General features: G+C 37.3%; 1 protein-coding gene across 1 annotated transcript; it reads right to left on the bottom strand.

Annotated features, from left to right (window-relative positions):
- Positions 1-860: 860 nt before the first annotated feature.
- On the bottom strand, positions 861-12,966 carry LOC131962804 (actin-related protein 3). The gene is made up of 12 exons (XM_059327887.1): positions 12,771-12,966; positions 11,721-11,776; positions 9,455-9,579; positions 9,123-9,233; positions 8,118-8,213; positions 7,657-7,764; positions 6,979-7,122; positions 5,511-5,684; positions 4,586-4,678; positions 4,367-4,492; positions 3,193-3,276; positions 861-1,874 (listed from the first exon to the last, which is right to left on the bottom strand). Exons 1-12 carry the CDS (start codon positions 12,812-12,814, stop codon positions 1,779-1,781), a joined length of 1,257 nt encoding a protein of 418 aa, XP_059183870.1. The 5' UTR covers positions 12,815-12,966; the 3' UTR covers positions 861-1,778.
- Positions 12,967-22,131: the final 9,165 nt, after the last annotated feature.

The following is a 22,131-nucleotide window of genomic DNA, read 5'->3' as shown; positions in this document are numbered from 1 at the left end:
TCCTACTCCATACTGACCAATCAGATGCATGAAGAGGCTCAATAAAAATAAACTCTTGCATCATGTGTTGGTCAGTCTGAAGGGATACAGTTACAGGGGGTTTACCCTCACAACAAATATAGCGGTGTTATGTTGAGGAGAGAAGGAGACTATAGCCTCTTTCATAGTTCCGTTTCATGCCGGGACATTTACGGCTCTGTAAAGTCTCGCTTCCACTATGAACTTGGGATGGGGGATGCCGGGATCAAATGATACCACCAATTTTCTGCCACAGAGGCAGAAAATTGGTGGAACTGTTGGAAGCAGGACCACGATGAACGGGCCGTCTAACGAACACCTCCCAGTTGGCCGTGACAGTCGTCGAATCACTGTTCAGCTGCACAACAGCTGCGGACACCATCGCTAACTGCTGCTGCTGACTGTAAACCAACCGGCATGCTAACTGTACATGTGGTGTCTGCCGCTGATCGTAAACAAACCGGCATCGCTTACTTTGCACAGTGTCCGGTGCTTGTTGTAAACAAAAGGAGGTCGCTAAGTGAACACATGCTGCTGCAGCACATACACACTGTACTGCTACAGAGCTAACTGTGTAGCTTATTAGCACTCTGCTACTGTGCAGCACTTCTGCTCCTCTGTTGCACATCACTATCGTCTCCTCCCACCTCGTTCCGTGATGCTGGACTGCACTATGAAAGGGCAGAATATCACGCCTTCGTGGGATCACTATGATTGCCCAAAGGTGAAGAGCAGACACAGATCTATCAGGCAATATAGCAGGACATACGGCACTATGAAAGGAGCTAGATAAGATAAACCCAAAGAAAATCACGTTCTTAACAAAAAACAGAGCTCACAACTGTAGAAATATCTCCTTGGCATTTATTGGAATGCCAGCATTGAAATCCAGATTTGGTACAGTACAAGGCTATCCAGTATAACTGAGATCTAGGCAACAGTGATGGTCCAACAACAGTCATTCAAACTGCATGTTCATATATTAATACGCTTCTTCTTTTTTTTTTTCCAAGACAAGTTGAGATGATTAATACAAATAAAAACGGTCAAAGGAAAGCGGCGACGATTTGTCACAATGCTGCGGGAAAAAAAAACAAACCTGGGGAAAATTATTTGAACAGACTGATAATATTTTTTAAATGCCTGACCTGTTTTTAATCATCTAAATTCAAATAAATATTTCTCCCAGGTACTGAGGGGAAACACAAAACAGAAAAAGAAAATCAGGAATGGTCAGTAAGTTTGGTGATTGTATTTTTGTATGTTTGCACTTATTTGATGATCAAAGAGTTTGCTTTTTTTTTTTATAGTTTGTGGAAAATGATCTAACTAAGCATGTCTATGTATATAACATATAGCAAGAACCCAACCCATATACACAAAGAAGTGCATTTATACAGGACTCATGTTGATTAATTACATATTACAACCCTGTGAAGATATTATAAGTACATATACGAGGCACGCAGAAATTAAAGATTTATCACCTATTATTAACCTACTTGCAGTAAACATTTTTATTTGAGGATCCTTTGGGCTGGGTCACCTCTTTCCTCTAATTTGTGAGGATGTTGCCGCTGTTTTGGCAGTTTGTTTGGTCCACTGTCGCTTTATCCGAATGAACAGGTCTGTCGGAGGTCTGTCTGTGCAAAGGCCCATGGGACTTCCACAGCATGTGAGGTCTTGCGGCGCTTCCTGCTTTTTTTTTTTTCTTCTCCTCCCCATCGGCCTCCGCTGAATGCACTCCTCTGATCCGATGCCTAAGACATGACTCCGAATACGGGGTTGTGGCGGCAGATGCTCGGCCCGATCTCCTCGTAGTCTTTCTTGGTGTGGCACACTTGGTAGAACTCGGGCTGGCGAAACAGAAAAGGTCCTGGTTAGAACTTCTTCCTTTTATTTTCATAGATAAAGTCTGTATAGACCAGGGGCAGTGGTGGAAGAAGTATTCAGATCCTTTACTTAAGTAAAAGTACTAATACCACACTGTGAAATTACTCCACTACAAGTAAAAGTCCTGCATCCAAAACTTACTGAAGTAAAAGTACAAAAGTATCAGCATCATAAAGTACTTAAAGTATCAAAAGTAAAAGTACTCGTTCTGCAGAATGAACCCACTCAGATTGTTTTATACAATCCAAATATATTATTAGATTATTTGTACTGATGCATTTAGGTAAGGGCTTTAATTTTGTAAAGACAGGGCTCATTTTAACTACTTAATATACTGTAAGGAGGTTTAATAAAACATTTTTTTAAAAAGTCTAATCACTTTAAATTGATCATATTTTTTTATGTGAAATCTCGAACTGAAAACTAAACAAACTAAAAGCTATCAGCTAAATGTAGTAGAGTAAAAAGTACAATATTTGCCTCAAAATGTAATGGAGTAGAAGTACAAAGTTACATAAAATGGAAATACTCAAGTAAAGTACAATTACCTCAAAATTGTACTTAAGTACAGTACTTGAGTAAATGTACTTAGTTACATTTCACCACTGACCAGGGGTCGGCAACCTTTACTAACTAAAGAGCCATTGTTGGCCAAAAAAGGAAAAAAATATCCTAAAAGAGCCGCATACCTTATTGTGAGCCTTACAATGAAGATGAAACTGCCTACTGAGTCTAAATGACCTTACCAAGAAACTAATAGGTCATATTGAGCATTTATTTGTATGATTTTATCAGAATGCAGCCAGGACCCAAGTGCAAATGAGAGGCTTGACACTGAATAAATATCTTAGGAGATTTGGAATGGAAGGGAAACTAAAAACTAGACTTCATGTTGGCAAAATTCAGAAGTTAAGATGCCGAGCCGTAGACTTTCTGAAGCTACGGTGCACATTTTAGTTCACTAAAATGTAAAAATAACATAAAATATAATGCTGTATAGAAGCAACACATTTTTATAATTGAAGAATACACATTTTTTTGGCCTACAGCAACAATCAATGAAAATTAAAATGTAAAGAAACAGAAAGGAAGAGCCACATGTGGCTCCAGAGCCTCAGGTTGCCTGCCCCTGGTCTAGTACAACTGATAATTGGATCTGTTTTAAGAGAAAACTCAAAAGGAACATGCATACATTTCTGTCGTCTCCTATTTGCTGCAGAAGCTGCAGGAGGGCTGATTATGTGTTGTTAGAGAGGCTGAAAGTATTGGTTTGGTACTCACAGTAGACGCCAGCATTGATCCTCCGAACCAGACAGCGTACCTCTGCATGTGATGAGTGATGACTTGCACATCGATGGGCTTCGGCTGCAAACAATGAGAATGACTCAGTCAGTATTGAAAAAAACAAGACAAACTTCCAGTAAACTACTTTATATTTACACAAACTTAATATGCAGGGTGCAGGAAAACATTACATTTTCTCATTGCATACTTTTTATTAAAAAACAAACAAACTGATCTTGTATATAAGATCTTGTTTGAATGAAACAAACACAAGTGATTGCTTAAAGCTCAATGTTCCCCGGACAAATACTTTCTGCTGCATCTACCTGGAACATCTTACAAAATTCACTCTAACTCCACAGTTATAACTATGGGCCAGTTTAAAACTATGATGATTACTAACTCTGCCTTTGACTGTAACTGTTTTTAATGTTTTTCAAGTGTTTTTTCTGTTGTTGTTTGTTCTTTCATTATGTTCTCTTCTGTGCTCTCGACATCATTGTAAATGAGGGTTTCGTCCTCAATGATTGCTTTTCAAGGGTATGTACACCCATTTTTGCCACAAAAAAAATAATAAAATGTGATGAAAAAAGTAACCATGTAGGTCATTTTAATGAGAAACTCTCTCGAAATAAGTTACAACCTTGATTTTAAAACAATTTTGATGTGTAAAAGAAAACAGAATGCATCAAATTCAGAATTTAGTGTATATTTACAAAAACAAAAAATTTGAATATAAAATATATTGTTTTTGTGCAGTTTTCCTTTAAATTCCTGTCAAAAAGGATTAAAATTAGAATAGAATTCTGTTTTATGGAAGATTTAGACAACATCCCAACTATGTTAGAAAAAGATATGAGATACCTCAAAATAATAACATTTTTAAAACATACACTATATTTTGATAACATTTTTCATTATTTTGTAGTCATTTTTTAAATACCAAGTTATTATTATTACATTATTTCAGTGTGGATTCTCACTTTGTTATCATTCTTGTCATTTTGTTTAATATTTTGTCATTATTTTAGATAGTAAGTCGTTTTTAAAATGGCATGTCATTAATTTCAATTTCAAGATCTTCTCATTATGATGACTTATATGCTTATTTGTCTTCATTTAAATGGCAGAAATGGGCTTCTGTACGTTGGACTAATCTTCATTTCCTCACCTTCAACTTGCCGCCGCTCAGCTCTTCGCTCATTTTCAGCCGTGCGTCCACGGTCCTCTTGAGGTCCCTCTGCATGCGTCTGCCGAAGTCCCTGAACATGGTGGAGCCTCCGGAGAGCACGATGTTCTGCAGAACAAAGAGGAGGCAGACGTTGATAAAAACCAGAAACACAGAGGAACAGGGTCTGCAGCAGCTGTAGATGTAGATGTGTTTCTGTACCTTGTACAGTGGACGTCTGACATCGATCGGACAGTTCTGGATGACCTCATCCACCACCTCTGAGATCGGCTGGGTGAAGTCTGGGTTGGCAAACTGGATGAGAGGAAAGAGCAAAAAACTTCATTAGATTAACTCATTGACTGTCATTAATGGTGGAATGTAACTCAATACATTTAGTAAAGTACTGTACTTAAGTACAATTTTGATACAGTTGTACTTTACTTGAGTATTTCCATTTTATGTAACTTTATACTTGTAGTTCACTACATTTTGAGGCGAATATTGTACTTTTTACTCCACTATATTTAGCTGACAGCTTTCGTTACTTTTTAGGTCTAGATATTTTTTTGTTAACATAAAAAACATTATACATTTAAAGTTATTAGACATTTTCCTAATATTAAACCTCATAAAAGTATATTAAGTAGTTAAAATGAGCCCTACCTTGAGAAAATTGAAATGCCAATAATCAATAATAATCCAATAATATATGTGGAATATGTAGAATACAACACTGTAAATTGGTCCATTCTGCATAACAACTACTTTACTTTTGATACTTGAAGTACATTTTGATGCTGATACTTTTCTACTTTTACTTCAGTAAGTTTTGAATGCAGGACTTTTACTTGTAGTGAAGTAATTTCACAATGTGTTATTAGTACTTTTACTTAAGTAAGATCTGAATACTTTTTCCACCACTGATACTCATATGAGGTGGCAGGAAATATTGAAAGCAACAAACATTTATATTGCAACCAGTTCTTTTTTTTTGGAAAACAAATGAACAGATTTAATTATATAGAGCTCAATTAAAGGGCCGGTCGAGAATATTGGTTTTCAAGGTGAAGAATTCAGATTTTTTCACTCTGACAAGCCGACATTTTAGATACAATAATATATCTTGATGAACGATTTATGATACCTCAGGGTGGAAGAAGATCTCTGGCCCCAGGAAGCGTTCGTAGCCCACATCGATGGTGAACTCCTTCTTGGAGATGGCGTTGATGCCCGTGTACTGTTTGATCCACTTGGAGCCGTCTGTGTCGTACTTGTTAAACTCCTTCACCAGGTCAGGGCAGACGTAGCTGTACCGCTCCTAAAAAACAAAACAATGTTGTACAGCTTTTAGAAGATACTATAGCAATGTCAAAAAATGCCAAACCAGATGTTAGTGAACCCTCTGAACCCAACAAGCCACTGGCAGTCTGAAAAGCATGTTTTCTTAAAAAAAGAACAATAAAAAATGACACCATTTAACATGGCCAGAAACTGTAAAAAACGAAATTATCGCTGGATTTTCAAATTTCCAATGGCCCTAACAAACACTACAGTCAGGAAAAATCTACCGAATCTAAGCTGAAAATCGTGATGTAGCATCAAAATGACTTTATTCTATATTTCTCATTTAACTTTGTCTGAAGAATGAACCATTTGCATTAATCAGATCCTGTAAAAAAACATTACATTCTGTGTTCCTTAGTGCAGCTGTGAGGCTATGAACGACTTGACTGAGACCAAAAGTCATGTGACAAACTTCATTAAAACTGAACTGCAGGCTGTTTACACAGAGCTGAGAGAAGAGGACAGTAGAGGTTGTAAAAATGTAAATGCTTTAATATAGTCTATAACATATGGAGCCCCCATTCGTTTCCTCAAATATTGGTAAAACTTGTAGGCATGTAGAGAAATGTACATATGGGAAATAACTTGTCAAAGAAATTCGACTTGAAGCTCTTTCTTTCTACATGATTTATGTCATTGTAACTGTGTTGGACTGCACAAAAGATATTTTTGAGTTCTCCCAACTTTTATCCATGACTGTACTGATTCCATAGATGTGCAGGACTTATATATTGTAGTCAAAATGAGTCAACAGTGAGTAAAATGTGCCATGAAACAACTTTTGGTTCAGAGTTTATATTCCTGTAGCAGCGCTGACCTCTAGTGGCCAGGCTGAGAAATGCAACAGCGCACCAACAACCAGCCCCATCTGTTGAGGGCATTACTTCCTTTTAAGGGGCCTTTTCTAAGGTTTCCGTAAAGGAACAGAGAATGACCAAAAGTCAAGAACATCATGTCCTTAAAAAGACTTCAGTACAACCTCTATTTGACATTTGATCCTGTGAGAAATTAACATCTTTATAGGAAAGCTGCGTCAGGTGAGGGTTTAGTGGGAAATTCCCAAACATTTAGTTTGGTACACATGTTTCCTTTTAAATGGACAAAGAATGTTTGATACTAAGAAGATAGCTTTTGGGTGGAGTTTAAAACAAACAGTGAGCTGCACTTGTTCCTCCAGTTTTGTCACTTTTCTGTAAAACATCCAATACTGTCTGGGTTAGTAAATATTTGCATTTAAGCAGCTTTTAAAGTTGCAGAAAAACACTCACCTTGACAGCTTTAGCCGTCTCCAGGGATTGCTCCGGAGGAATCCCCACCTCTCGCTCCCTCAGCAGCTGTTGGGTGAAGTACGTGATGTCTCGACCAGCGATGGGGATGTGCTTGATGCAGCTACCGATGACGTAGCCTTCAGCCTGGGACACAAACGTACACAAGTTAACCCATATAAGCCGGGAAAAGCATTACTGCATTTCTACCGTTAAAACCAGGGGCGCTGTTGTGTTTTTCTACCATTAAAGCAGGGAAAGCGGATACGTCGTTTTGTAGTATTTGTAGTTTTTTCCACCTATTTTCGGTCTCTTGGCCAATGAAATGCATCAGAATACATGTGGGAGTGTCGCAGTGCAACACATTGATTTAAAAAAAACAACTTTATTGAATGGCTGGACAAATAAACTCAACTTCTCATGCATGAAAGCCACAGCTATAAGCTCTCAAATACTTTTTGAATTTCATTTCTATCTGCTACAGAGGCTGAAAAATCGATTATTTAGAAGGCGTTGACACTTCTGTTGAATTTCCAGAAAAACTTCAGGTTTTAGGGGGTTATTTAGAATCACCCAAAGGTTTTACAGGCATTTTTTCCAGGAGTTTTAGGCCTAAGTGGGTTAAGCATATAGAAGGAGGTGGGAAAAGTGAAATCCTGAACAGAACAAGGAGACCCTCACCACTGGGATGACATGTGTGACTCCGTCTCCGCTGTCGATCACAGTCCCTGTCAGTGTCCTCTCTCCCACCTGTCTGGATGTCCAGGAGGCAGCCAGCGCCAGGACAGCCTGAGAACAAAAAAAAACATTTTAAGATGCACCAATAAAAGGTGATGTAATCAGGGTTAGATGCACGGACTTGCACTGGCTCAGGCAAAAAAATGCAGTTAAAAGTGAGGCAACAACGATTAGAAAACACTGAGTGACGACATCGTGTAGGATTTAGTGGAAACTTAATAGACTGTGAAACGTAAAAAGAAGAAGTGAAAATTGCCGTTTCCCCATTGAATCACATTTGATTCTGAGTGAATCTAATTCCATCAGCCCACAAGTCTGGTTTCAAATGGGCCTTAAACTGCTTTTCTAGTTCATCAGTCGGCTTGTAGACTTAATACTTGTGCAGGGATGTTTTGGAAACTTACCTGAACAGCGATGTAGAGACCTGGGACGTTGAACGACTCAAACATGATCTCTGCTGTGTACTCTCTGTTTTCTGGTGTGTTGAGGGGAGGCTCTGTCTGGAGACGGACACACAGAGAATTGATGTGAATACAGGATGCAATAAAGCAACGTCTCTATATGTTCAACACAGATAAACTTCAGTGCACGATTTGTCGTTTCTGCAAGGGGTTTTTCTCAGTCAAAACAGTAACAAAAGACAGTTTAGCAACGTCGTAAATGAGTGTTGGATCATGGAAGTTGAGTCGCTGTTTTCCGATAACTTAAGACATCAAATTACTAAAATCCTTTATCCAAGTAAAAAACATACACAAAAAATAAATGTATAATGACTTTTGGCAGACAACCACAAACCAGCAAAGAGGATATGATTAAAGGACATAATTAAACATACTGTTACAGTGATTAAAATAACAGATTTCTCTAGGTTTAAAAATAGCTGTAAACATTTGAGGTAACATAAGTAAACAGTATAATAACATAGGTCTAGTAATTTTTTGGAAATTTTAACATGGCAAAGTTACAAATTTATAAACTTTTGGTGATCCTACTTTGCAGTTTTTGTAATTCTTGGTGGTCAGTCAGTAATAATAAAAAAATTAAAACAAAAATCTGCATTTGTAACTCTTGATAAAGTACAGTCATGGAAAAAATTATTAGACCATTGTTTTCTTCAATTTCCTGTTCATTTTAATGCCTGGTACAACTAAAGGAACATTTGTTTGGACAAATATAATGATAACAACAAAAATAGCTCATGAGAGTTTCATTTGAGAGCTGATATCTAGACATTTTTCATGGTTTTCTTGATAATAACCAAAATCATTATCAAGAAAACCATGGAAAATGGCTAGATATCAGCTCTTAAATACCTTTAGTTGTACCAGGCATTAAAATGAACAAATGCAATAAGAAAAAAAGGGTGGTTCAATATTTTTTTCCATGACTGTTTACAGCTCTGGTCTTACCAAAAGAAAGTAGTGGTCTTCAGGTTCTGCCCGCAGATACTTGAAGATGACCTGCTCCATAAATCTCTCCATCAGGTCCCAGTCCTCCACAATCCCATGACGGATGGGCCACTGGAGAAGAAAAGACAAAGCAGAGCAAATGTCTAAAAGCTCTTCTTGAAGCCTCAATCAGACCGCTTCACAAGAGAAAATATCATCTGTCTCAGTTGGAGTTTCCTGTCTACCTCTGTTGCATAGGGTGAGAGAGTGTAGTCTGTAGTGTAAAGCGCTTTGGATAAAAGCGAGATATAAGTGCAGTCCATTTACCATTTACCAGTCTCAGTTCAAGTTACCTTTGTTGCATATGATGGTTTGTCGATGGCTTCATCCCCGATGAAGAAGTCCAGGTCATCGACACCCTTCATCATCCTGCGCTGGGCCTGGTCTCCCACCTTGGCCGACTCTTTGATTGCGATACCTGGAGGTGATGATAAAAATGTGACGATATTTAATTAAACAGATACTAACTTCATGTAGACTCAGAAATGACAACAAAAAACATTGTGGCATGGTTAAGGAAACATGGCTTACTCCTAATTAAAAATAAATAAATAAATAAAGTTCACTAATGTTATTATCCAGTTAGGGATGAGTACATAAACTTAAATAATCAGGCTGGCATTGTCCAAGTGAAAACAGATTCCCATCATGTGTTTGTTCATATTGTATTTTATCATTCTATTGTCTACTTAATCTTTTTATTGTGCTTTTATTGCGTTATCTTTTTATTGTGTTTATCTTTCTGTGCAGCACTTTAGAAACCTTGTGTTTGCTAAAATCATGCTATATAAATAAAGCGGATTGGATTTCTCAGCGCTCACATTCTGTGACACTTAAGCCTCCTATTGGAGTTGCAAACCTTTAAAAGCCACTCAAGGAATACTTAAGCCTTAAATGATTTTTTAAAAATCAGTTATTTACTTCATGTTAGCCTGAATTCTGCAAAGAAACTTGGGTGTAAAAGCTTGCCCTATAGCTTTTAGCTGGAATAAACAGTCCATTAGGGACTATTTTCTGCTGTGGATGTATACCCAGTATACTGTGTCACATGTGAGCATTTACTGTATACACAACTCCAAAAATGAAGGACATCTTCCTACACTTTAACCCTTAAATGAAGCAATAAAACAAGATATTGATTTTATCCTGAGTGTAATTCACGTAACAAAACAAAGATTTTACTCTTTAGGGAAATCATAAACCTACTTTTTCTATAGTTGATGGCATTGTACAGTACAGGCCAAAAGTTTGGACACACCTTCTCATTCAAGGCGTTTCCTTTATTTTCATGACTATTTACATTGTAGATTCATCAAAACTATTAATGAACACATGTGGAATTATGTACTTAACAAAAAAGTGTGAAATAACTGAAAACATGTCTTATATTCTAGTAAGCAAAGGGTGGCTACTTTGAGGAATCTAAAATACAAGACATGTTTTCAGTTATTTCACACTTTTTTGTTAAGTACATAATTCCATATGTGTTCATTCATAGTTTTGATGCCTTCAGTGAGAATCTACAATGTAAATAGTCATGAAAATAAAGAAAACGCATTGAATGAGATGGGTGTGTCCAAACTTTTGGCCTGTACTGTACCTCAATGTAACCGTGCACAGACTTTTGCTTCGCATCAGCTCTACACTGCCGTTGTTTTCTTAGAAGAGAAAGGGAAGTTGTCTACCTGGTTCATCTTACGGGACTATGTGTGAAAAGGAAGTGGATCTAAAACTGTCCACTTGTTGCAAATCATAAAGGAAGGTTCCTCATTTAATAGTTACTCTGTTATAAAAACGTACAAATAAAAAAAAAAAGGTACATACACAAGCTACCTTTGCTCCTCTGCAACAGAATTACCAGTCTATTATTTAAATGATCCCTATTTATTTAATTATACATAAAAATCATATATTTACAATTAAGTGTCATGACAGTTACTAATATTAATAATCAGGCATGTTTCCTTAAGATTTAATCTCCTTATTTATTTTTTCAATAAAAGCATTTTTTTAGTGAGATGTTGGCACATTTTGTAGGATATTATGCAATGTTTATAATGCACAGTGCTATGACTGTGTTACACGTTTCAGAGTCATTTAATTTACTTCTTGAAAATGTCAAATTCAAGTACTTTTTCAAGCATTTAAGGTCTATTTTGAAGCGTTTCCAGTATCTTACAGCTGTGGTAAATTATGTAAATACCACTGATAATTGCAAATCACATTAAATTACATGTTACTGTACTATAAACAAACAAAATGATGTTTCATGACAGGTTTCTACGGGAGGGGCACATAGAAAAAGGAAGACACTTGTGTCACCTGTTGTAAGTGACTTGACATCCTATGTAAATACCAAAATTCAAGTGTTTTCAAGGATTTCCAGCACACAAAAGAACTCTGTAAATTCAATTTTAAATGTTTACTGGGTGCAACTTTTCAACATCTCTACTAGTCCAACTACATATATAGTCCAATAAACTCATGTTATGAAAACCTGCAGTTAAAATAACCATAACTTGAGAAACACATATTTTGGGTTATTTTTAATGTACTTACATGAGGGTATGATGAACTGTGGTTCTGTATTTCCTGCATAACCAAGCTTTGTGTACCTAAAAAGGGAGCAATACGATGTTATATGTTTAGTTTCAGTTGCTTCCTTTTAGTTTATGTGTTTGCTGGAAACTATATAGCACTTTACATGCAAATAAATAGTAACACAAAGTGCTTTACACAATAAAACAACAAACCCCCTCTACAGACACACAAACACACCACACACACCTAGCCACAAACCAAGCAAGAAATGACTTCATAATAAAAAGTGGTAATAACCTCAGCATTAAATTACAAATAAATACAAGAGCTGAGGAAACACTCAGCAGCAACCTGCACCAAAAGGTAAAACAAATTACATAATACATAATAAACTAAAACAGCAGAAAAATATAATCAAAACTGATTAAAATATATATATATTTTAAAGTATTATTATTATTATCATCATTATAAAACACAATTATATATTATTATTATTATTATTATTATTATTATTATTATTATTATTGTAAAACACAATTATAGACTACGCAAAAAAAGTAAAATAAGGTAAATAATTAGACAGATATACAAATAAATGAAGCTCTATAAAAGCCAGAATGGAACAGTAAAAGACAATAAATAAATAACTAGACAGAGAGAGACAGACAAAGCTAGACTAAAAAGTAGGTCTTGAGTTTGAGTTATAGAAACAGGTAAATTAATTAATAACAACAAAAACAATGTGGATTTTAGGATTTCTGTTATGAGGATTGTCCAGGAAGTAGCATTAGCTTCGTCAGCTAGCAGCAGATATTTGCAATGATAAACAGCATTGAGAATTAAAAAACGTACAAAATAAAGCAGTCACACACTTTTTCATGCTAGTTTGCATGATTCACACTGGCTTTAAAGACAATACAAACATAAATAAGTAAAGAAAGGTGGCGAATTAGCATCTTCCAGGCTAAGCAGCCAGACTGGGCGTTAGCTGCAAGTTTGACAGCCGCTTATGTGGTCAATGAAATCCATGCTAATGCTAACTAGCGTCCTATTGTTGCCACTTACCCCGTGCCGCAGTCAACAACACAAGCCGGTAGCCGACCAGCCATGCTTGCTCTCCGTTAGTCTGTCTACAGGTGAATATACCAAGCGCCCGATATGAACGGATATCTGAACAATAACAGCGTTAATCCACAGCAGCCTGAATGAATAGCAGCCACGGCCGATTCATGAACGCTTCCGGGTTTGGTGAATTTTCTTCTAGTGCAGAGTCAGCAGCTCCAGAGGTCCAAACACTGACGCCTGGCGGACGGAGACAGCTACTGCAACGGATTATGACTTAAATGGGATTTTTCTCGCTTTTTTTAAATAGATTAAATGTTAGATGTGTTTTCTAACCTCTATTTTCTAAAAAAAACATATTACTAAATATAATAATAATAATAATAATAATAATAATAATAATAATAATAATAATAATAATAATGACTATTATTATTATAACAACAATTTTAATAATAATTTGATACAAAATATTTAGAATATTTTATAATAATAATTTTGATTATGAGTATTTATATATATGTTTAAATAAGACAATTGTGAGGATCAAAAACTCCTTCAATGTACTTTAGAACACGTGAACCTACATTTTAAAGGGCGAGTCAATTTTTTAAAGCGGTTTTTGTATCATTCTGTAGCTTTCCAGTTGTGTCCTTCGTGTATTTAAATGCAACCATTGTGTATGTTTGAGTGTCAAAATGTTATTTTGTTAATATTTAATTTCCTCCTCTTCACCTTGCTGTCAGACAGATTTTTTCACACCAGACTCCATTTACAAAAACAGCAATTCTACCCCTTTAGAACCCCAAAGTTACTGTCCTACCACCAGACATTTTGATTAAATATTGTTACTTTAAGCTCAGATTTTGTTATTTTTCCTGATGGAAGCGTTTGTCACACACGTCTCTTTCAGGAAGCGTCAGAAATATAAAGATCTGATGATCATTTCTGTTTTTACAGTTTGTGGTTATGATTAATGATGTCACTTTGGTGATTTTTGAAAAGAAAACGACTCCTGTGTTCCGTGAGCTAAAACTACTATTTTTGTATGCATGTTTTCTACTAGTTTTGAGTCATTTTTTTAATTGTAATTGATTTATTTCTTATCATTTATGTTGCTTTGAATTATTGTTCAATGTGTTTAGCAATGATGATGCCTGTTTGTTACTTGAATATGTTTACTCAAGGTTAAAAACATTTTTGAAAATAAGATAAATTACACATATAATTGTTTTATAATAAGGGACTTTTTAATTTTATCTAATTGTCATTACTATCATTATCATTTTGACATTCATAAATCTCCTTAATTTCTGATGGGTGGCATTGCAGGGTCAAAAACTAGTGTGCAATATATAATAAGTGGACTAAGACAGAAAATAAGGGGAAATAAGAAATATAAAGGATAAAAATATGTCATATAAGGTAAGTGCTAAAATGCTAAAAATCATATTATAAACATAATATGACTTGTATTGCATGACATAAAAATAGCAAGAAATATCTAGCAATATCATTAATATAGAACAAGGACAAGCTAGTGTCCAAAACATTTTTGGAGACATTTTTTAACAGTGATTTTCCATTGAAAACAAACGAGTAACCAAGCTCATTTTGCCCTGCCGACTTCACCAGATGATATCAGTGATTTAGGTTCCATCAGAGGCCAGACTGAATGGCCCTCACCCTCCATGACTGCATGGAGGGCCACAGATAAAGACGATATATGAGCAGGAAGGAGCTTTAGGGCTTGATTCTGGCTTCAGAGCGCCACACCGCATTAAGACCAATCCCAGGTCTTGAGAACATTGCCCCTTTGTCCTCAGGCAGACTCATCACTCACAGAAGAGTCTCTTCAGCGCGTTGAGTCTCCTAGAAAAGCCCTTGGCTCTGCTGCTCCTGATAGAAACAGTCCTCTCCGTGGAGCCAGGGCCACTTGATGGAAACTCTCTATCAAGAACTGTGGGTGAAACAATTTGTTTCAGCATCGTCAGTGCCGGTGCGAGAGATTCACCAAGAGCCCCCTATCGAGGAAATATTTCCTTTTACATTACTGGGATGAATTGAACAAAATACAAGTGTTTCTTGTTCCTTCCTTCCCATTGAACTAGACAATGTCACTATCATATAACAGTGGGTCCCCATCTGTTTGGTCTGGGGTCAGATGAAGTCAATTATATATGTTACTTATGTTCCAAAATGTACAATCATGGAAAAATTATTAGACCACCCTTGTTTTCTTCAATTTCTTGTTCATTTTAATGCCTGGTACAATTAAAGGTAAATTTGTTTGGGCAAATATAATGATAACAGCAAAAATAGCTCATAAGAGTTTAATTTAAGAGCTGATATCTAGACATTTCCATGGTTTTCTACCATGGTACCAGGCATTAAAATGTACAAGAAATATTAGAAAAAAATGGTCTTATTTTTTTTTCCATGACTATATAACACTATTCATTATATAACGGTATGTGGAAGTGTTTCTACTATGTAACCGACTATTTCAACCTTTATGCATTATTTTTCACATGTTATTTTAACTGTTTAGTCAGTCACATAGCTATTTCACCTTTTCATCATGTCAGTGAAACATCAGGACCATTAAGGGTTTTGGGGTTTATCTTATGGGCTGTATTTTGATTAAGGCCATTTTAAATGAATAAACTTCAAAAAACATGAAATTCAAAACAGACTATTGTCAGTGCATAAAATTCTCTTTGACTTTTAATTTATTTGAACTTGATTTTGGGGAAAAAGTGACAGCCAATTACATTTTGCACTCATAATATTGGGCTCAGTGGTCTGTGAGTGACAATCCTCGTCCATAGGCCCAACCCCAATTAACCCATCACAGGGCTGACACATAGAGACAGACAACCACTCTGTCATTCACTCCTACGGGCAATTTTAGAGTCACCAACCAAAGTGCATGTTTTGGACTGTGGGAGGAAGCCTGAGTTCTCATGCTGACATGGGCAGAATATTTAAACTCCACACAGGAGAGTGACGACCCGACAACCCTCTCGCTGTGAGACAACAGTGCTAACCACGACACCACCCTGTAACCTTAGAAACAAACTATATATATATATATATATATATACACAGTATATATCCTCCTCCTCTGTGATTGTCAGTCCTGACTCCTTCCACCTCCTCCTTCTCCTCTTCCATCTCCTAGTCCACCTCCTCCACCTCCTCATCATCCTCCTCCTCCTTGTTGTCGTCCTCCTCCTCCTTGTTCTCCTCCTCCACCTCCTCCTCCTGCTCCTCCTTTTCATCCTCCTTGTTGTCCTTCTCTTCTTGCTTGTTTTCCTCCTCTACCTCCTTGTCCACATCCTCCTTGTCCTCCTCCTCCTTGTCCTCCTCCACCTTGTCCTCCTCCACCTTGTCCTCCACCTCTTCCTTGTCCTCCTCCTCCACCTCCTCCACCTCCACCTCCTCTTCGTCCTCCTCCTCCTTGTCCTTCTTGTCCTCCTCCTCTTTCTCCTCGTCGTCCTCCCCCTCCTCCTTGTCCTCCTCCATCTCCTGCTCCTCGTCCTCCTTCTTCTCCTCCTCCACCTCGTCCTCCTCCACCTCCTCCTCTGGCCTAATGATGCTCTGTCATACAAGCGCCCGCCTCACACCACAGGATGTTTTTGCCGCCTCAAATTTGATGCTGCGATTGACGCAAGTTCGATTTGAAGTGGTATGACATATATATATATATATATATATATATATATATATATTTCTCTTAGGTAACTATTTTAACCATTTACTTTTTGCTAATGGAAACTACCATAGAAATAGAATGAATCTGATTCTGGGATTGACTGGTGGACAGTGGGGTGATTCCCCCAATTTTTGAAAGAAAATGCAGCAAAAGCTCCCTCTAGATAGATAAAACACAGTGAGATGCCTCCAGGGTGCTTTTTTAGCCCCACTGCATGCAGGAGGTGCCATTTTTGATCATTTCCTCTTTGCCTCTCAAACATCCTGCCTCCACCAGTGCTATGACTCCAGCTGCCAGTCTCCGCAGGTGCTTCCATCCCTGCGTGTCACTGTTCTGAATACTAGAGGGCACCAGTGCTCTCATTTCTAAGAAACAACAGAAACGAGTCATACTGAAACAACAAACAAAATGTTTCAAACAAAGCAGCCTCATCTCATTCTTTCTGACCCGTCCAGCATCCTGCTCCATCTATCTACATTACCCCTCCTGGAATAATGGAATAAATGTAACAAGGGATTTTTACAACCATTCTTCAAGCCAGTTCTCTTTTATTTTGCTGGTTCTTGCAGAGGTGCAATGTATTTAACACTAGTCTGATGCTTGTTAACTTTCCCACAGCCACAGATTAATTTCCCCTTTGCACCGCTGTAACTTTGGAGAGGGGGGTTTAATTGTGTTTACTTTTCTTTATTGGCCCTACTTACTGGAATGAAGATTTGTGTTAGTGCACTAAAGTGGATTGGAGTGAAAAAAAAAGTCTTGTAGTGAAGCTTGTATCACTGCAGTCATCAGATTTTGGATAATTGTTGAAACCTAGGCACACTTTTTTTCTCCGGCTTATTCATATCCTACTGGAACTCATAATTTAATAGAATTTCATTTTAATTTCACCATTTAATCAATAGCAAAAGAAGGCGGTAACATGAATAATAACTAAAGAATTAACTGGAATAAAGTGCATTTAAATGGACTGGCTCTGCTCCATTACTACTGTATACAATGTACAGTATCTATAGAGCTGAACTGGAGGTAATTAACTCTCGGGGGGCTTTTGATCTCCTGTTAGTCTTGTACCTGAAAATTCCCGCCCACATAGAATAGATCATCCCCCTCTCGTTTCCAATACACTTGGCCTACACAGTAAACAGAGTAGATGAGTTGAGGTCCCTCATCAACTGAAGTATTTCCACTGGCAGGGCCCTAATGTGACTGTGGTTTCTCTCATGTCATTAGAGCGAGCCAGAGGTGGGCCTTATTATTTTTAATAATCTCCTCTTTTTGCTGCTTCTTAATCCTGAGAGAGCTGCAGTCGGCACTTCTCCTCTCTGATCCTCAGTCCTGACTCCTTACACCTCCTCGTCATCCTCCTCCTTGTTCTCCTCCTCCTCGCCCTCCTTCTCCTCCATCTAGTCCTCCTATTCCTCTTCTTACTCCCCCTCCTTGTCCTCCTCGTTCTCCTCTTCCACCTCCTCGTCATCCTCCTCTTCCTTGTCCTCCTCGTCCTCCTTCTCCTCCATCTTGTCGTCGTCGTCCTCCTCGTCCTCTTCTTCCTCCACCTGCTCCTCCTGCTCCTCCTTTTCGTCGTCCTTGTTGTCCTTCTCTTCTTCCTTGTTCTCCTCCTCAACCTCCTCGTCCTCTTCCTCCTCATCCACCTCCTCATCCACCACCTCGTCTTCCTCCTCCACATCCTCCTTGTCGTTGGCCTCCTACTCTTCCACCTCCTCGTCATCCTCGTCATCCTTGTTCTCCTCCTCCTCCACCTCCTGCTCCTCCTTTTTATCGTCCTTGTTGTCCTTCTCTTCTTCCTTGTTCTCCTCCTCCACCTCCTCGTCCTCTTCCTCCTCGTTCACCACCACCACCACCTCCTCCTTGTCTTCCTCCTCCTTGTCCTCCTCCTTGTTCTCCTCGTCCTCCTCCACTTCCTCCACCATCTTGTCATGGACGTTGTCCTCCTCCTTGTCGTCCTCCTCCTTGTCCTCCTCCTCGTTCTCCTCGTCCTCCTCCACTTCCTCCACCATCTTGTCATGGTCGTTGTCCTCCTCCTTGTCGTCCTCCTCCTTGTCGTCCTCCTTCTCCACCTCCTCGTCTTCCTCCTTCTCCACCTCCTGCTCCTCCTCCTCCTTCGTCACCCCCTGCTCCTCCTCCTCCTCCCTCACACCACAGGATGTTTTTGCCTCCTCTAACTCTACTCTGTGACAGACGTGAGTGAGGTCTGAAGTGGTTCGATGTGTTCATTTGAGCTGCTTGAAGCACATTTCTTCATCTCAGTGGAACATTTCGCTGAGGATCCAGTGGGAGCTGATCTATTGTGTCTCTAACAATGCACCGCTGCATTGTGAGGCAAATAATTGAAAATGGTTACTTGGAAACACTATTATGTCACTTACAAGTCGATCATCCCTCGTCATGATTCCACTTTTTACCAGATAAGACGCTGACAGCTGAGTATTTCACATCCTGGGTGTTTTTGCAGAATAGCTCAATATCACAATACATCCCTGAAGCCTCCATCTCTGTGTCTCATCTGTGCTGAATTACCTGAATTTAACTGGAATCCTCCACAAGACAAAAGCAGCCATTGAAAAGTGAATATAATACAGAGTGGATTACGTATGATCTGTATTCTCTGCTCATTCTGACAAAACTTTAATCTTCTCTTTCATAAAAAGCTTTTATGCAGCCTGGTGATGACGGCATTAAAGTAATGCACACAAGTAAACTCCAGCATGCATGAATGTCTGAAAACAGTGTATGTGCATTTGAAAACCACAGAGGCTTCACAAAGTAATCAATAAATGAGTAATTGAGTGACAGCAGCCAACTGAAATGTAGCGAATTTAATGAAACGCTATTTTCCTGCCATCCTTCGCCCGGCTGTGTGAAGGTTAAAGACACAGAGAGAACATTTAGACCCAAATAACCTCCCGGGGACCACCAGCAGGGTTGGATTTCATTTCACAGAGAGTCAAATAAAGTCATCCCCTCCCTCTGATACCCCCAAAGTTTATGCATTATATCTGAGGTGAGGGGAATTCTAATGGTGAAGCTGCATGTGGAGGTTGTTGCAGGGGAAATCCTGCATTTCTTGTTTTTTTGATAAGTCAGAAAAAATGTATCTTAGGAGTTCAACGGGGTTCAACCTGATGGAAATGTTGCTTTTTATTGGTTTTATCATGAAGGAAAAGATGGTTTTACTGAATAATGTTTGAACCGTTTATAATAGAGCTTTAAATTGTGTCTGAACTGCTGGATTCTCAGCTTTTTCAATGCAATAGAAAGACTTCACAGGATATTTAAATACTCAAGTCATTATAATTTGATAAATGAATAAATAAAGAGAAATACATGTAATATGGGGGGGGGGGGGGCTCTAAATAAACAGATAAATCAACTATATAAATTACTCCATATAGTGAAAAAAAAAATATATATATATAAATTATGTGTGTATGTATATATATATATATAAATGTGTTATTATGAAATACAAATTACTATAAAATAATCCCTGAAATAAATAAGAAAATACCAATAAAAATAAATGTATAAATGACTCGTTATAATAAGTTTATATACATTTTTTTAAGAAATGAAAGAAGTGAAATAAATGTGGTATCAACTGGCACACATTCCACTCCACCTCTAAGTTGTTTATTTTTCGTGTTTGCAGTAAGATTAAAAAAAATTGGTTTTGTCTTTTGAAAGTACACGGTTGCCCTTTTCAGACAAAATCCATGGTTAATTGTGTTTTCATTTTCATTGTGATATGTTAAGAAGAAATGGATTAATGACGTTTTTTTTTATACATTTTGAGAAGGCTTTATCTGTCAATAACAAAGAAAATTGTCACAATCATTCCATGAAAATAGGCAAAAAAAAATATTTTTTATGGGTATGAAAACAGGACTGGAATCTATTATTGTTACAGTCTCCAAAAAAATGCTCAGGAAAAAAAAATCCAATAAATGATCATTTAATTCAGCGAGGAAAAGGTGTATTTGCACCAAACTTCACACAAAGCTACAAAACTCCTACATACAAAACTAAAATTCCCTGTTTGACTATGGTCACAAAATACACATTTTTACCTGTGTGTTTTCTATTTTATGTCAAATATGGTAAGCTCATACTAAGATAATGCATGTTGGTGACTCCACAGTGCACCAGGATGACAGAGCAGCTCCCCCTGAATCATATGATGTCTAACACTTGGAACAGAATGAAATAATGAGCTCTGAAATGGCAAAAATATAAAAATATGTCCCGGTGTTTCTTTGTCCGCTGAGCCCCAGTCTAGATTCTAAAGCTCCTAGTTCCTGCCAAGGTTATAATAGTTTTGGATTTTTCATTAGTTTTTAATTTCGTTGTGAATTTTTGTTTTCTAATTCAGTTAGTTTTAATTAGTTTTTAGAGTCAGTTTGCTAGTTTTAATTAAATTTTTATTCGTTTTTTGTAATGGGGTATTTGTTGGGTGTGAGATTCAAAAGGTCACTATACATTTTGCCTTTATTTCCTTTGCCTTATCCATCTCAGCCCCAGTAAGGTTTTTAACCCTTGCAGCTCCAGGTGTTTCGAATTTTGCTTCAAGTAAATTGCTGTAGTTTTTGAAGGCAATCGACTCACATAGTCGTGGAACATGCCAGTCTCAATAAATACTAACCAATGCTTCCTGTATGAAAAAAGTTGACAAAGATGAAAAACGAAGACATTTTCACTCTAATTATAGTTATTTTATCTTATATATTCTTATTGTTACCTATTTCGTTCATTGTTTTTTTAATATTATCCTATATTGTGATTGTTTTTATCATTGTTTTTGTAACTTTGGAGCAATCTGGAACCAAGTTCTGTCTTATCTTACCTTACCTTACCTTGCCTTATATTACCTTACCATATCTTACTTTACCTTACCTTACCTTACCTTACCTTACCTTACCTTATCTTACCTTACCTTACCTTGCCTTATATTACCTTACCATATCTTACTTTACCTTACCTTACCTTACCTTATCTTACCTTACCTTACCTTGCCTTATATTACCTTACCATATCTTACTTTACCTTACCTTATATTACCTTACATTATCTTACCTTATATTACCTTACTTACCTTATCTTACCTTACTTTACCTTATCTTATCTTACCTTCTCTTATCTTACCTTACCTAACATTATCTTACCTTGTCTTACCTCATCTTATCTGTTTTAGTTCATTTTGTAACCACACAATGCAGTTTCACTGAGTTGTTGTTTTTTAAAAACTCTAGTTTTTATTTCAGTTAACAAAAAAGTTTTTTCAATTACAGTTTCTGTCCTTTTGTTAGTTTAAAAAAACTATAATAACCTTTATTCCTTTACTATCTAAAATAAATTATATTTTGTTGCTCAGTTCCTTATTTTTGTTAATTATTTTATCTGGAAAAAGAGACTGTGTTCATTGGGATACTTTAAAGAAATGAATCAATTCAAATTTCACAGCAAGTCAGCAGAACATGTTGCAAAGTGTGTACAGGAAACATACAAACTTATCTGAATATTTAAGCTTCTAATACTTGAATACTTGATTTAAGTTTGCTTATGTTTGAATGAGGCAGTTTCCCCGCCCTGCCCCTATTAAATCATATTGTTGGAAAAAACAATTACTAC

Source organism: Centropristis striata, chromosome 24 (genome assembly GCF_030273125.1).
Source record: "Centropristis striata isolate RG_2023a ecotype Rhode Island chromosome 24, C.striata_1.0, whole genome shotgun sequence".
NCBI classification, from domain to species: Eukaryota; Metazoa; Chordata; class Actinopteri; order Perciformes; family Serranidae; genus Centropristis; species Centropristis striata.
This window is presented reverse-complemented; position numbering and strand designations above follow the sequence as displayed.

What these genes read in the sequence shown, in the direction of transcription:
- LOC131962804 (XM_059327887.1), bottom strand. Translation starts at nt 12,814, where the DNA reads ATGGCTGGTCGGCTACCGGCTTGTGTTGTTGACTGCGGCACGGG. An exon ending in GTTGTTGACTGCGGCACGGG is followed by an intron (nt 11,777 to 12,770) that starts GTAAGTGGCAAC and finishes CTCCCTTTTTAG; the next exon opens with GTACACAAAGCTTGGTTATG. An exon ending in AACCATCATATGCAACAAAG is followed by an intron (nt 9,234 to 9,454) that starts GTAACTTGAACT and finishes TTTCTTCTCCAG; the next exon opens with TGGCCCATCCGTCATGGGAT.